This window comes from Haemaphysalis longicornis, unplaced genomic scaffold (assembly GCF_048455015.1).
Source record: "Haemaphysalis longicornis isolate Haplotype H1 unplaced genomic scaffold, Haemaphysalis longicornis Haplotype H1 scaffold_14, whole genome shotgun sequence".
Taxonomy (NCBI): domain Eukaryota; kingdom Metazoa; phylum Arthropoda; class Arachnida; order Ixodida; family Ixodidae; genus Haemaphysalis; species Haemaphysalis longicornis.
The window spans coordinates 19,215,638-19,230,976 of NW_027526245.1; the positions used below are offsets into that span (position 1 = coordinate 19,215,638).

Consider the following 15,339-nt stretch of genomic DNA (forward strand, 5'->3'; position numbering starts at 1 on the left):
AGATGGAGGTCACAAGACCGAAGCCGTACGCGGGACCTCCGATGACGATACACAAAATATTACGAGCGACGTTAAAAAAAAAATAAAAAGGTATACAGAACTATTGAACCATAAAGAACTACATATACAAAGCCAAACTATAAAACTATACAGAACAATACATAACTATGTTTTCAGAGACAAAATATAAAACTAAATAGAACTTTAGATACAGTTATAACAAGTAGTAGATTTCAAGCAAAATATAAACAACGAGATACAATAAAAAATGGAACATTAATATACCACAAGAAATTTAAATGTCAAGCAGGTAGTTCCTAAGTACAGTTTTGAACTTATAGAAAGAATTTGTTTTAATATAGCTGGGTAAAGAATTCCAAAAAGATATCGCTGAAAACTGTATTGTATGCTTACCATAATTAGTTCGAATCTTCGGAAGCAAGAAATTGTTTTGACTCGAAAAACGCGTGTTATTCGTATTAGTAATCATGCGAACCGGGAAAACCTCTAATACGAGTTTGCGATTAAGAATTTTGAAAAATAAGATACCGAGGCTGTACCGATAAATTTGAGTTAGAGGCAAAACCCGAAGTTGTTGAAATAGTGAAAGGAAGAAGATCGACGGGGTGCAGAGTTGATGACGCGAATAGCTTGTTTCTGTAATGTAACGAGGGGTGACAAATGGGTGGCGTAAGAGCTACCCCAGGATGTTATACAGTAGGTTAAATGACAGTGAACGAAAGCAAAGTATAAGCCCAGAAGGATCTGAGTGTTAAAATACGGACGCGCACGAATCAATGCCCTTATACCGAAAGACGCCTTTTTAACAATTGAAATTACATGCTCATCAAATTTAAAGTTCGAATCAATGACAACACCTAGAAAGTTAGTACGGCTGCAAAAGGCAATTTTTATGAAAGTTGTGATGATGAATGAAATTCCAGGGCCTTGAAGCACAAGCTAACAAAATCTCGCCACTTCAAGTCGGAGGGGCACGACATCGCTATAAGGTAGGGGTTGTTAGAGATATATTGTTGCGCATTGTTAAGATAACTGACCTGGAAGAGTAGTGTCGTGAGCATTGTGCGGCAGGCGCTGTCGTGCACCGGGATTTTGGTGGGGAGCTTCTGATTAACTAGAGCGCGTGCGTCCCCCGTAACTCGTGACGTCAGCGGGTACATCGATTGCCAGGCGAAGTCAGTTGAAGGCGTAGAATCCAGGTCGCCGGGTGGCGGTCGCCAGGTGGCGGGTGGCGGTTTTTGGGGGCTTCCACGCTCCAGCAGGCTGGGTTGGGGTGGGGGTAAGGCTCCGGGCATCAATTCGCTGGGGTGGCAAGGGCAGTCTGTGGTCGGCAGGCGGCAGAGCAGTATTTGGAATAGTAGTGTTGTGAGCATAGTGCGGCAGGCACTGTCGTGCCCTCTGCGGTGGGTAGAAGTAGGTAGAGGCCCAAACTGAGGTGAGGCCCTTGAATCCGGCGACTGCTTCGCTGATGGACGGGTGTCAACTCGTTGGCTGCAGTCCGAAGTCGGGTGGGACTGTCGTCTCGATTCATGAAGAGGCTTCACGGGAGTCTACCCCGCCCCTTCACCACATTCATGTGGGATAGAGCGCAATGGTAAAGAAAGGACTTTTATTTTGGGGAACTTGTGCCCGAAAAAGACGAGAAAAATGAGAAAAGGCCCTTGCGTCTCGTTAGATCTCCGAGAACCACTGCCTGCGTTCGTGGCGTGATCTCTTGCGTGATCTCCCCCTCGCAGTGCACGTGCGCTCGCGCCTGCGTTAGCGAACACAGACGAACTCGCACTCCCGGCGTCGAGTTTGCGCTGCCGGTTGCAGCCCGTTTTTGCACGTGCAACGCAGCCCACTATGCGACATCTACGAAAGCACGCGGCAAAATCATGCCTAAAGCAACGGTACATCCCATTGACCGACATTTGAGCTCACAGGGCGAGGGCACACGCCAAGCGACATGCGGCTGATACGACCCTCGAGAGTACACGTACGCACATGCACATGCTCGGCCTTTTTTGAGTTGTCACCCTCATTTTATTGATATCCCCTCACAAACAACGGCACCACGATAGTGTGCTAGCGCAATCTCTTTATGAGAGCTGCGGAAGACCCGCGTGACCATTGTCGTTCATTAATCCCATGGTGAAAATCATCCCCATGTTTAGTTCGGAATAGCAGAAAAATCCGTGCTTAAGGTAAAGCTATCCTTGCCATCAGAGCGAATAAAAACGGCATACACTGACCCAGAAAAGCACGAAGAGAAACGAAGTGCGGAATATCCCAAGGAATCGCTGAATATATGGAGACAGCCATTTTGATGGAGAGCCTACATAAACGAATTCGTCGGCTCACCAGCATCCTGGGCAGCGTCTGGACAATTTTGCGCTTCGTGGTTCCCAGGACAACGGTAACTTCAATTTCTTTGTTTCTGAAAAAAAGTGTCGTTTAAGAACCAGCGAAGAGCAGAAAGTTTATGTGAATACGAAAAGAAATACATCTGCAGCATGCGCTCCAACCGTCTTGCCGATACAGGAAAAACTTACAATGACGTATAGTTATCTACTGGTGTAAGATATTGTCGATGGGATTTCACGAAAAATATCTATTTTGAAAAACATTTGCTACAATAATATGTGTCAAGGTTTAGCCTTGCGAACCATGTTATTCAAATAACCATTGAATTGGTTACGCAGTCATGGTTAGCCCTATAGCTGCAGAAACGTTACAGACGCTTCCGAGGCACGCACGCGTGTGTATGTGTGTGTGTGTGGGGGGGGGGGGGGGCGGGGAAGGGTGCGCTATCAATGGTGACTTAAATAGCAGCATGAGCGGCCCCTTCGGACGCTTCGAAAGACTTCTCCATGACGCCACCAGCATGACGTCCCCAGCGTGTGAACACAGAATAATTGGCGCACTCTCGCGACAAACATCCGTGGCGCGATTTAAATACTTGCGTCTAGGATTACTTTTTTGTCGAAAACTCTGTCCGGTATCGATGCCTGAATCTGATTTGGCTTCAGACAAACGGTTTACTCAGCAGGTAAAAAAAGGCTCAGCTGGAATAGAAGTTAGGCACAGTGGTGTTCGAACAGTTGATCCTTGCACGGCGTGTCGTGGGGGAAATTTACCTGCGGCCGAAAATACGCACCCATACCAAACAATAACGGTCGCAACCCAAGGCATTTTAAAGGTTTGGTGATATAGCTGCTAAAAGGATAGCTTTTTTCGCATGCGTTGTCCCACAGAACTTTTCGGATCCCACATTATTTTCGGTCGTACAGTATCACCGGGGTGTAAAACACGGACTTTTTTCTCTCTGCGCCTGCGTCCTGTTCCCCCCGCTCACGTGCAGACACCGACGAACTTGCCCATCTTAGATGCAGGTGCAGTTTCAGGTGCATTGTCCGAATACGAGCCAAACATTCGTTGCGTATCTGATATTTCTGTTGCAAATGTCGACGAAAGGCGATAATACTTCCCAGTGTCTAGAGTTACGTCCGACGGAACTTTGGGCCAGTTTCTAGTGTTACGTCCGACGGAACACAGAATTGAAAACTAGAGTTACGTCCGGAGTAACGTAAATTACAAAAAAATTACAGGTAATGAAAAACGTAAGGAGGTTCAATATTGTTAATTCCCGTCTTCTCCTTTGCTTGCATGTGTTGGATATGGAAAAAAAGTATACGTGGACTAGTAAAGAAAAAATTGAACCTTTTAATTAAACAAAATCCACCAACCAAGCTGGGATTCGAACCTACATCGCTGCAGTAGTGTGGGCACTTACACCACGTTCCTCAGCACTCGACCGACGGGGAGCCGGCGCTGTCGAACGTGTTATCTATGATTTACTCATTCTGTTCCGGTTCGGCCGGAAAGTAGCAGCATTTGTGTTTCCAAATTTGACGTCATTGATCGTACAAGCGACCATTTCAATAATGGTGCCTATAGATTACGCATATAGAGCGTCATGGCAGCTGGTGCCGTTAGCTGTAATTCTTTTTCTGCTTTACGTTACGTCGGACGTAACTCTAGTTTTCAATTCTGGGTTCCGTTGGACGTAACCCTAGAAACTTGCTAGAAAGTTCCTTCGGACGTAACTAGTTTTCAATTTTGGGTTCCGTCGGATGTAACCCTAGACACTGCGATAATACTTTGGTAAATATTTGGAAATAAAAGCTCCCTTCCCTTTCCCGCTCACCTCTTATGCTGTCCCTCTCCCGTCACGCTCTTTCCAAGATGAACACGCTAGAGGTTCGCTCAAGATAATTTAAATTTTACCGCTTTCCACAGCACCAGGTCGGGTGCCTCAATGCCAGCGCTGCAGTATGGCGGCCGCGCGCGTGAGTCGAGGCGCCGTACTTCAACGTTCATAGAACCACGTTACCCTACTCCACGTGCGCTCCAAGCGGAACATGGAACCTATCTAGTGGAACCTTTCTTTAATGTTGCCGTTTGATATTGAAAGCAAAGCTTTCTGCCTCTACCAGGCAACGGTTCTTTCGCGGCGTGCGGGACACGAAACTCCCAACGCGGCGGAAATGGCGGCGGAGGGAAGGCAGGGGAAGGCGGAGGGTTTCAGTCACGGAGCCAATTGACGGTTGTTTTGGGCCTGTTTTGGCGCAGCTCCGCCTCCATTGCGCGCTTCCTTCACACGGCTTGATTAACTTGTTCGAGAGCACCTCCTGCGTAACCCGCACCCGATGGAATTAAGTGGTCGTATGGCAAAGATACGTTGAGGATTCGTCTGCAGAGCGGGAAAACAAACTGTAGAGCACACATACAGACATCTGGCCACTAGAGAAACGCTACCTTTTTCGCACTGCTTGCGAGGAATGGGACTCCGTTTAATAAATTGGTGAATACGAATTCGGTTGTGTTTTAAGAAGTATTTCAAAAGGCGAAATAAGCAACTGGGTCTGATAAATAGCGACTATAAAAGTTCCCTTATCTTTCTCGCAATTCTCAAACTTACTAAACTAACTAGTTTTAATCGGCATAAACAGGAGTTACTAAGCTCACATGCCGAACTGTTTCGGTGTCTACACTTGTGTCGCACGGTGATGTAGCCCCGAGCGAGCACATCAGGATGGCTAGGTTCCGCTGTCTCACCGTTTGAAAGACGCTCCTCCCGTTTTCTTTCGGCCGACGCAGGGCCGGGCTACAGCGGCGGCGTCCGCCGCTCTAGCCCGGCCGTGGCCGACGCTGCTGCATTCGGGATGCCGCCCCCGCGAATTGCAGGTGACGGCTGGCAGGATCTCTGGTTTCACTCTTGATAGAGCCACGTGTGTGAATTCAAGTGACGTCGCATGGGCAATTGTTCTGGGTGTGATTTAAAACTTTCCTTTCGAATCGCCTTCACAACGTGGACTGGGACCAATTTCTTTTCAAAATTCTGCCAGAAGCTAGCAACAGCAGGTGACGGAGTCAATTTTTTTCTGCAGTGGATGTAGCATGTTTGCCATCGCAAAAATCAAGCATCCATGAATTTTCCTAATAAAGAAACGCGGGAAATATCATTTATGTATTGGTTTTTACCTTATATTTGCGTAATGATTTGTTCTCGTGCAACAACGTCGACAAGTATGAACATTGTCGACGGACATGGACGTTTAGATTTGACTGTAGGTATACAAACATACTGTGCAGCCTACGCTTCACTTTCGTCGGCTGGCTCAATAGAGTTGCAGACAAACAGACCAAGAGCTTCCCGTTGAAGTAGCCCAAGAAAGGCCGTCGTCTTCAACAAAATCCCGCGTTGGGAAAGTTGAGCAGGTCAGTTATTGCATTTGGTGGAAACCAGTGTTTAGGACGCTAACACAAGGGAAGAATAGACACGGACGGCACTTGAATAGACACGGCACGGACGGACGTTCCAGTGCCGTCCGTGTCTATTCTTCCCTTGTGTTAGCGTCCTAAACACTGGTTGCCACCAAAGAATATGAAGCAACAGGCCCAGCTTTCTACCTTAGTCAGTTATTGCATTCCCACTTTTCGGGACCCGGAAAAATAAAATGCACTTACTCGTATTGAATATACTTCTGGAGATTTCCTGTCTGGAAACTGTACGACTTGTAGCGTACCTCCCTGAAACAGGTCAAGGAGGAGACGCGCTTTGATTTGCCCATTTTCAGTTCCTAAAATAATGCGAACGAAGCAGGTGCGCAGGAACAAAAGCGAACAGATGACCCGTATCCATGCGCTTATTAGACGAGAACGCGGATTTGGCTTCGTTGCTGTTAGGAGATACCCCAGGAATTGAATTTAGGGGGCTTTTCTAAATTTTTGAAGGGCGGGCACAGGCATATAGATGAGTTAAATGCGGTAGTCATGATTATTTTTTGTTTGCATGCTTGACGCCAACCCCCATGACGTAGATCGCGAACATTCTCGTCACTTCAAATCAAATCAAAATCAAATCACTTGGCTCAGCGTTGAAAGTCGAACTCGAGAACATGCGAAACTAAACAACGACTACCTGTAACCTGTTGTAAAACAAAGTGGTGGTATAGGCTATTAGGAATACGTTTATCACGTTATGAATTTGCGACTCGTGCAGGCAATTGGCTGAGTGTGTACAGTCAGAGACAATTGAAATGGGAACACGAAAATATGACCCGGAACACGCAAATAGCGCAGTTTATTTCTATGCAAGTCATGCTGCCATACATGTCCATAACAGTAACAAAATTTCGAAATGTTCTTTTACAATTAAAAGAACCCTCCGAAGCCGAAATGTTTTTACGGTTCACAATAAGAAATCAGTTGGTTTGATTTCCTTATTAGGTATACTACTTCGCTTTTAACTAACTTTAGAATTTATACAGGCGTACCCGTCGCGCGTCGTACGGCGAAGCGTTGTACGTCAAATATATGAAATAAACCAGCTCGCGAGAAACGGTCCTCATCATCATCATCAACAACAACCTACTCTGGTACACTGCAGGATGAAGGCGTCTCCGAATGATCTCGAACCGTTCCTGTCCTTCACCCCCGAATTTCATCCGCTTTTTCCGGTCCGTCTCTGAAGTAAAAAATAAAATTACACCATCTTCCCGTAGGGGAACCCTGAGTAGTATGCAAATCAGCCATGGGGTCGATTAAAGTGCCCATTAGTTATCAGTTCGTAGTTTCTGTTAGGTTGAGGTACGTAGCTAACGTTATATTTACAGTTTGGTTTCCATGGTAACTACCACACTTTACTTACAGGAACTACGAAATGGGAAATTGCGTTCAGTCCATGGCTGTTTCGCATACTACTCAGGGTTCTCCTACGAGAAGATGGTGTAATTTTATTAGATGCGACGGGGCTATGTCCCTCCCTTGTCGTTGTTGCGCCGTCCACACCCCCACTGCGCATGCTCGGCTTGCTGAACGCCCGGTGGTGTCTTACCCTTTAATGGCTCCTGGAGCGACAGTGTTACCGGTGTCTTCCTGGGTTGGGCCGAGATGAGCCGAGCATGCGCAGTGGGGGTGTGGACGGCACCACAACAAGAGAGGGACATAGCCCAGACCATGAGATGCTGGAGCGACAGTGTTGCCGGTGTCTTCCAGGGCCGGCACGAGACGAGCACGCTTCCCTTAAAGGGCTCCTGGAGCGGCAGTGTTGCCGGTGTCTTCCGGATGACGGACGACGGAGCCGAGAGCAAGAGATGCTTTGCATCTAAAACATGTCTCCAGGGGGTCATAGTGACTGCTGAAGTACGGCTAATGCACGATCACAGATATCGTTGGAAACTATGGGCGTGTTGCACGGCGAAACCAAAACCGAAACTAGTTAGTGCGCCGTCTTCGAAAATAAACCACAATAACTGTATTCTGACACATACTTGTTGCGAATTGCACTAAAGTATTCCCTAAAAAACACCCTTTATACAAACGCAGGTGCGCATGCACCAATTCTAAAATTTTGGTCGTCGTCCATTAATTATATCGCGAGTTTCAAACAATCAATCAATCATTAATAAATCAATCAATCAATCAATCAATCAATCAATCAATCAGTCAATCAATCAATCAACCAATCAAGCAATCATCTCGCGTTACTGCTGTTGTTAAGGCCGCCTCAGACCTTACATGGTATTTTTTATTCTTTCGGGCTTTAAAACTTGAATACGGTATTAGAGACTGCATAAGCGAAGGAAACCATGTGTGGTGAGGGTTGTCAATCTGGGTCGGCGGACAAGGACGAGGCTGTATGCTTAGGATAAGCGCAACGTATATTGACGCGAGAAATTGGGAAGACAAAATTCGCAGATGGATACGAAACCTAATCTAGTAGCTACTGTGCTTCAAGAACAGTCCTGCGCACCAAACGGTTATGCCACCTCTGTTACGCTTCCTGCGCTTCGTTTTTATTCTTCTCCGCGTGATCCCCGCCGGCCACGCCTCTTCATCCTCACTCCTAAGCGCTGCCACAAGCGCCTGCTCACACCATGTTTATTTGCGTCTGCCTATGCAATACAAACACACATTCGAGTTAAATAAATAAAAATGTGGTTGGTGGCGACTCAGCAACGGTATTTTCAAAATTCCAACTCGATTTGATTTCTTGGCGTGTGCAATGTTCCCAGTTCTCTTCGTGGGCTGCACGTTCACCAAGTAGCTCAATGATTGGAGAAAAATGGAGAAAGTCACACACTGGTGTGACGATTTGGCGCGGGGTAAAGCCGAAATACCATGAATGCTTTGTATTTGTGTATGCCGCAAGGTACAAACATCTTGTGTAAAGGGAGCGGGTGCCTGGGGGGGGGGCAAAATAGGCCCCCCTGCCCCCCCCCCCAGAACACCGGCTGCCCTTCCAGCGCAAAGCCCTTGTGCCACGTACGCCATTTTTATCTGTGAACACGTAATCGTTCTCGATGCATTTTGTGGATTGTATGTCTTTTTGTTACCAGCAGGGAGAGCTGTTCTGGAATGTAACAGTTGAACCAGGTGTGTGAACGTGGGAAAGTCTGCAACAAGGAGTGTCCAGTACTTGTACGTGTTACAGAAGGAAATTTAAATTCCTTTGAGGTATGAATAGCCTAACGGTATTTTTGCCTACGGAAACATAGATATTAGAAATGCTTACATATAACAATTTCATTTCAAACAATTTTGTCTCTAGCATTGGCAGCTCAGTGCAGGAATAAGGTACTGCTGTAGTGAACACGAAGTTTCCGCTTGATTCCTGGCAACAACACTCGCCTTTTCCAAGTAAAAACATGGCAGCAGAATGGCAAAGAAGCATAAGCAAAAACATCCCTGTAGAGCGAGTTTCGCGCACATCCAAATCAATTAGGCATCATAAATTGGTCCGTAGCCCCTCCTCCCACTGCCATGGCTGTCCGCAAAGCCTCACACACTATCTTTCACTCAGACGTTTCCAGTTTCAACAGAATTTTAACACTTCGAAAATATTTGTCATCTTCGGATAACTTTTCGTCTTCCGCCCTTGTAATACACTACAGCTGTACAATAATGAACAGCTTTATTGAAACAACGGAGCGAAAAAGTGACTGGGCTGGTTGCCGATGATGATGCATTCCCATCAAGCTTAACTTGAATAAAGTTTTTTAGTGCGCCCACCAACTCAACAGGATCAATCATCCGTTGATTTCAAAGAAAGTGGCAAGTGCAAGAGTTTTTTTTTCTAGGATAAGGGTAATTATTGAAATGTGATTTTCTCACGACAATCTCCTCGTGTGAAGCGTCCACACTGTGTGTGAAGAACCCAGCGGATTTTACCTTGACGAATTGCAGTACTCAAAACGAAACTTTATTGTTTGTTTTATTGACAGACGATATTGCTGAAATTGACCAGAACATCGCGGGACCAGAACATCGCTCACGTTTGTGCTGCTGAGCCTGAGGTCGCGGGCTCGATTCCCGGCCGCGGTGGCCGCTTTTCTGATGAAGGCGAAAAGCATAAACGCCTGTGCGTTCGAGATTTCGGTGCACGTTAAAGATCCGCAGGTGGTCAAAGTTCCCCCCGGTCCCCAATACAGTTCCCCCCGGTCCCCAACACGGTCCGCAACACAGATGTTGAAATAAAAAGATTTTTTGATTGAAATTCGGAGCCCTTCACTACGCCGCGCCTCATCGCCTGTGTAGCGTCGGCCTATCAATCAATCAATCAATCAACCAACCAAACAACCAATCAATCAATCAATCAATCAATCAATCAATCAATCAATCAATCAATCAATCAATCAATCAATCAATCAATCAATCAATCAATCAATCAATCAATCAATCAATCAATCAATCAAACAATCAATCCGCTCGCGTGCAACAGGTTACATGGACGCAAAACTGAGTCCTACATGCATAAGACTAACAAAATTGTCTAACGGTCAGTTAAGTTTGATGGGGTAAAAAATTCTCCGCATTTCCCCGAGGGGAAGAATGTGAAAGTGCGAATGCACGAGTTGAATTTGCGCGGTTCGGTAATGTTCGCGAAAGAGAGATCACACACACACACACACAACTACAAAGAAAGAAAGATGCATTTATTCACAGACACCTATTTGTGTTGTCGTTGTACTTGATTGCTAGAGCGGATCTCAGCTTTGAAATTTCGTGTCAGTACTCCTTTAAGCGGGTGCATTAGCCCTTCTCACGCCCGATTCCTGGCCAATCCCCCACGTGGGTATGTGCCATGTCAGCGGCCAGGCAGCGCGCGCCCATCTCCCCCCGTTGCCAAGGAAGACGAGGAGATTCCTGGCCAATCCCCCACGTGGGTATGCTATGCGGACATCGCTGGTGGACGCAGGTTCAGGGTCGCTTAAGAAGTGCATTCGCACTTAAAATTTTACACAACCGATTCGAACCCATCGCTACCTGCTTTATCCGAATGAGTGCACTAAACTTATTGTTGGACCTTTCGTCTCGGCGGATCTTTCATCTCGGGGGACATTCAGGCTCGACTGGATCTTTAGTATCGCCGATCACATGATGGATTTAACCTTCCGACTTCTTTCGCCTCGTTGGACATTCAGGCCACAAGCGCGTGCAAGTGTCGTCGCAAGGCGATCGCCTTCCTCCGCCTCTGCCACATAAACGGCTGTCTTCTCTCTCACGTCCACCCATCATGCACTTCGCCTCCCTTTCGATCCTCCCAATATAAAGGCGGGGGAAATCAATTTTCCTGCCTTCACTGCGCGCGACATCTACTGGAACCTTTTGTTACAGTTGAACTTTGAACAATGCCATGAGGTGCAGGCTCGCGCGACCCCTTTTTGTATTTTGGGATCAAATTATTGTTCTGAACGTCGCAATTTTCAAGCACCCATCATTTTTGATTAAAAGAAAACCGCAAATACCAGCTATGCATTGATGTTTCACCAGAAATGTGCCTCATTTATTTCGTGTTGCTAAACTGGGAATTAGGAAGTACCGTATAAACCGGATTATAGGTCGACCCGGTGTATAGGTCGACCCCCTACCTTGAGGTGGGAAAAGTTCACAAAAAAAATAATTCGGCACAGAAGCGCACTCACACTGTCTATATTCATTTTCGACGCCCGTCAGTCACTGCCACTCACTATGCCTGCCGAAGTCACTCGTCCGAGCTCTCAGAGTCGTCCAAGGATGACTGCTTCGCACTGTCACCTTCCATGCCATCAGGCGCGTTGCTGATGGAGCACTTCCTGAACGCTCGTGTAACCATGTCGTCGGGCAGCGACTGCCCAGAGAAGGACACCCAGCTTGACACGGTCGCAACCGGCCCGTATAGGTATTTTTGTTGTCGCCGGCTATCCACTCATTGTACAGTTCGCGGAGCCCGTCCGCGCATGGCCTCCGGAGCGATCGTGAGCGAAGTTCCCGGACGAAGTTCCCGGACGAAGTCCGCCACTTTGTTCTCCAACTCGGGGTGCACCGCTTGACGTCCACGGAACGATCGGTTTCAGGGGTTGCACGCGCACAGCTTAGCTTTCTGGCTCCGCCAGTACCGCACACTTTTCTCCGAAACGCCTAACTGGCGTTGCGCCGCCATATTCCCATTCTGCTCGGTGACTCAATCGCCGCCAGCTTAAACGCCGCGGTGAAGTGGCGTCGACTGCCGCCACTCATCTCGGAACAGAGACGTACAGAAATGTACGCACGCACGCACGCACAATAAACGAGTAAAAGACCGAAAACTAGAGAAAAGCGAAATCAAATGAAGGCCTGATAGCGCGAGAGAGCAGTCCGACACGAATGGCGATGGCGACGGACTGCGCTTGCACATTGTTGCCAGACAACGATTTGTATTCTGCCAATGACCGCTATATAAGACGAGGGGTGACTTTTGTGCGGATTTTTTTGGAAAAAAACTCGACCTATATTCCGGTTTATACGGTATGTTTCCGGATTTAGGGGTTCGGAAAGGTTCTGGCTATTTAAACTTCTCGTTCAAGACTTCTTTTACCGCTTGGCCGGATGGATGAGCCAAGGGACAGACACACAGACCAAGCTTTTCGGTTTTGAGTAGCCCAAGAAAGACCACCATCTTAAAAGCACGAACAAGGGGCCTAACCACGCTTGCAGAATTGTACGGCCGGACACTCACCTGCAGGGCCTCGTGCATTGATTCTGGCAGAAGGGCAGCCAGTTCATCGTCTTCATGAAGTCGTTGCACTTAACTGCAATGGAGGTCGCGTGTGTGAGTGAAACATTTACCAGTACCACATATGAATGAAATCATTCCCTGTGAGGTCCTGAGACCAGTCCCATTTCGTATAATCTAGCAGAAACTTGAACTCCGGCCATGCTTATGCTGTTGCTCAAAGGGCTGTTTAACACGCCTTCCGCGACGGTGGAAGGATTAAGGCCAAAACTACGCGTTTCAGGACGTAATCTGTAGTGTAGTTGCTATTCTCTAACTTAAACATACTACGATTATTTACAAATGTGAATTATCATGGTAATCTACAATATAATACAAGCAGTGACTGTGCACACTCGCTCCATATAACGTGGTAACAAAATGAACTTCTTTTTCGCCACAAGGGCGGTACTTTTGTAGGCATGTTCAGTCGCCCTGACAAAGAAAACGCTCCCTCCGACATTTCAAACCGCGTTTTGTTTTTGCCGCAAGGCCGAAGTTATCATTAATCTGCTATTTGACATTCAATGAAAATATTCGTAGCATATCCAATGTTCCGGTTACTCCACGCCCCCTTTTCTACTTCGGGACTCGTATTTAGTTTACGGTCGAATACTTTAAGCACCTTTTTACTTTTTTTTGAGGCTATGGAGGTCATATAGTTGTGACAGTTGTGAAGCACGTAAGCATAAGCAAACGTTTCAATACGAGCGTGTGCACCCGCTAATTGCATCGAAAAGAAAGCCAAAATAAGGAGTTCTATATGTTCCGTAGAGAGAAGCCTGCTGAACTACTGATAAACTACACCTACGATGACGTCGCTTTTTCTGCAAACGCAAGTATTTTACGCGTCCAGACTGCGAAGGGTGGGAGAAAAATTTGCCCCAATCCACGCTGTGAAGGAAAGCAAAGCTGTAAACGACACCCACAACAATTGCCCACGGGACGTCACTTACATTCACATACGTGGCTCTACAAAGAGTGTAACAAGAGATTCTACCAGCCGTTACCCTGGATTCGCGCCAAAGAGCGCCCTTCCCCTTCCCAGCCGCTGAATCAAAACCAGCGTCCGTCTGCCCGTCTCCACGTGCGGCCGCAGCTTAGTCGCTAGGACGACGGGCTCTCGCTCCGCTTATCTTGGGGCCCAGGTTTTACCTGGGGTTCGCGGGGGTGGCGTCGGGCATGCGTCGGCAGAACGAACACGGAGAGGAGCGTCTTTCGAAGGGTGAGGAGGAGGGCGGCACGTAGTTTGGCTGGGGATTACGATACTCGCTAATGCGAAATTTGGGCCGAGCTGTTTAGCTGTTTTGTCTGTGCAAAATATGCTTGGACAAAGACTTTCAGATTAAAGTATTTTTATGGTTTCCGGAAATCTTATTTGCAGTTGCTGACGAAGAACAAGCACCGGTTGCCTCACTCGCAGTTCAGCACTCACTCCTGAGGTCTGCAGTGCGCTGAGGCAGCACTCACTCGTGGGTTCTCTTGACGGCAGCGATGGTGAGCCTCTGCGTCGGCAGCGCGAAGTGCGTCTCAGGAAGGGACCGCGACTCGCGTCTTAGAAAGCGAACGCACATCGTCGTTACGCGAACACTCCCCACACGTTTTCGCCGAGCGTCGCGCAGACGAGCGTTTTGTGCGGGCTCAGCAAGCTGCCTTCCGCTCGCCGCCACACTCCGTCGTAGATGCGTCTCGCGCAACCACGGCGAAGCGCCCTGTCCCCACAATTTCGCACCAGTCTCCTCATTTGCTTTCTTTCACACGTCGGTCTTCCCATCGTTCGCTCAGCCGCTGAATCAAAACTAGCGTCTGTCTCCCAGGTCCAGTGTCTTTCCTCAGCTCTCGTCGAGGAAGGTGATGTCGAGGAGAGCTTCCCACAAGCGAGCGGCGCACCCTCACCGGACCGGTTTTCCCGTGACCCGCCCGCACCGTGCGCCTCGGCTGCCTGCCGAACCCTACTACCGCCGCTTCCCAACGGAAAGGTGTTCGATCATTCGCTCTTCCTTCATGGCGACCCGTCTGCGTGGCCTTTCAGAGTGGACGATTTCGCTTCGACACGGCCTGTTCCCACGCACCTTCAGAAGATTGAGAGTCTCGGTCCCTTCCAATTTAACAATCTATGGATGGGGACATTCACATCAGAAGCAGACATGAAGGAGTTGGAAGCGCGCATGGAGATCAGTAAAAGGTAGAGGGTGCCTTGGGAACAGCCCCAACCACCGAGAAATCGCGGTAAGGGTGCACTGGGTGCCGCTAAAGGTCCCAGATGAGCTGCTGACGCATAGTGCGAAAATTTTGGCCGGGTACAGAGGGTTGTTCGTGAACGGTGGCAGAAACCGGCAGTTACAATATCTCGGTAGGATCGGTCGCCGATGACGCCGCTGGATGATCCGACGAGACGACGACTCGCTGGCTCGTTGGCCGACGGCACATATCCGACGACGGTCTACTCCAAAAAAACTCCAAACGTACAGTATGTACAATATTTTTACATTAAAGATTTACAACTCATGGCTCGTGATCTTAAAAAAGAGGTATGGCAAAGCCCGCATCGAGCGGGAAGTCCGCTGTCCTCCTCCTGTCTCTGTTCAACCCTCTAAACACATCAAACACCTCAGTTTTACCAACCAAAACTCTGCCCACAAACGGAACGTCACAACTTGAGATTGAGGATGGCTCATTATTAGCCCACACTAGGCCACTGATTGGCCACCGTGAGAAACAAAGCTAGGTGAGTTAAAAATAGTCACGTGACCCACCTC

General features: G+C 47.8%; 1 protein-coding gene across 1 annotated transcript in view; it reads right to left on the reverse strand.

The window, feature by feature from the left end:
• The window catches only part of LOC144164992 (uncharacterized), a 709,659-nt gene that overhangs the window by 519,014 nt on the left and 175,306 nt on the right, over positions 1–15,339 (reverse strand). The window contains exons 21-23 of the mRNA XM_077695175.1: positions 12,545–12,617; positions 6,034–6,096; positions 2,365–2,440 (exon numbers count right to left, since the gene is read on the reverse strand). Of these exons, the coding sequence (XP_077551301.1) occupies positions 2,365–2,440; positions 6,034–6,096; positions 12,545–12,617 (212 nt within the window). The remainder of the gene's footprint in view (positions 1–2,364; positions 2,441–6,033; positions 6,097–12,544; positions 12,618–15,339) is intronic.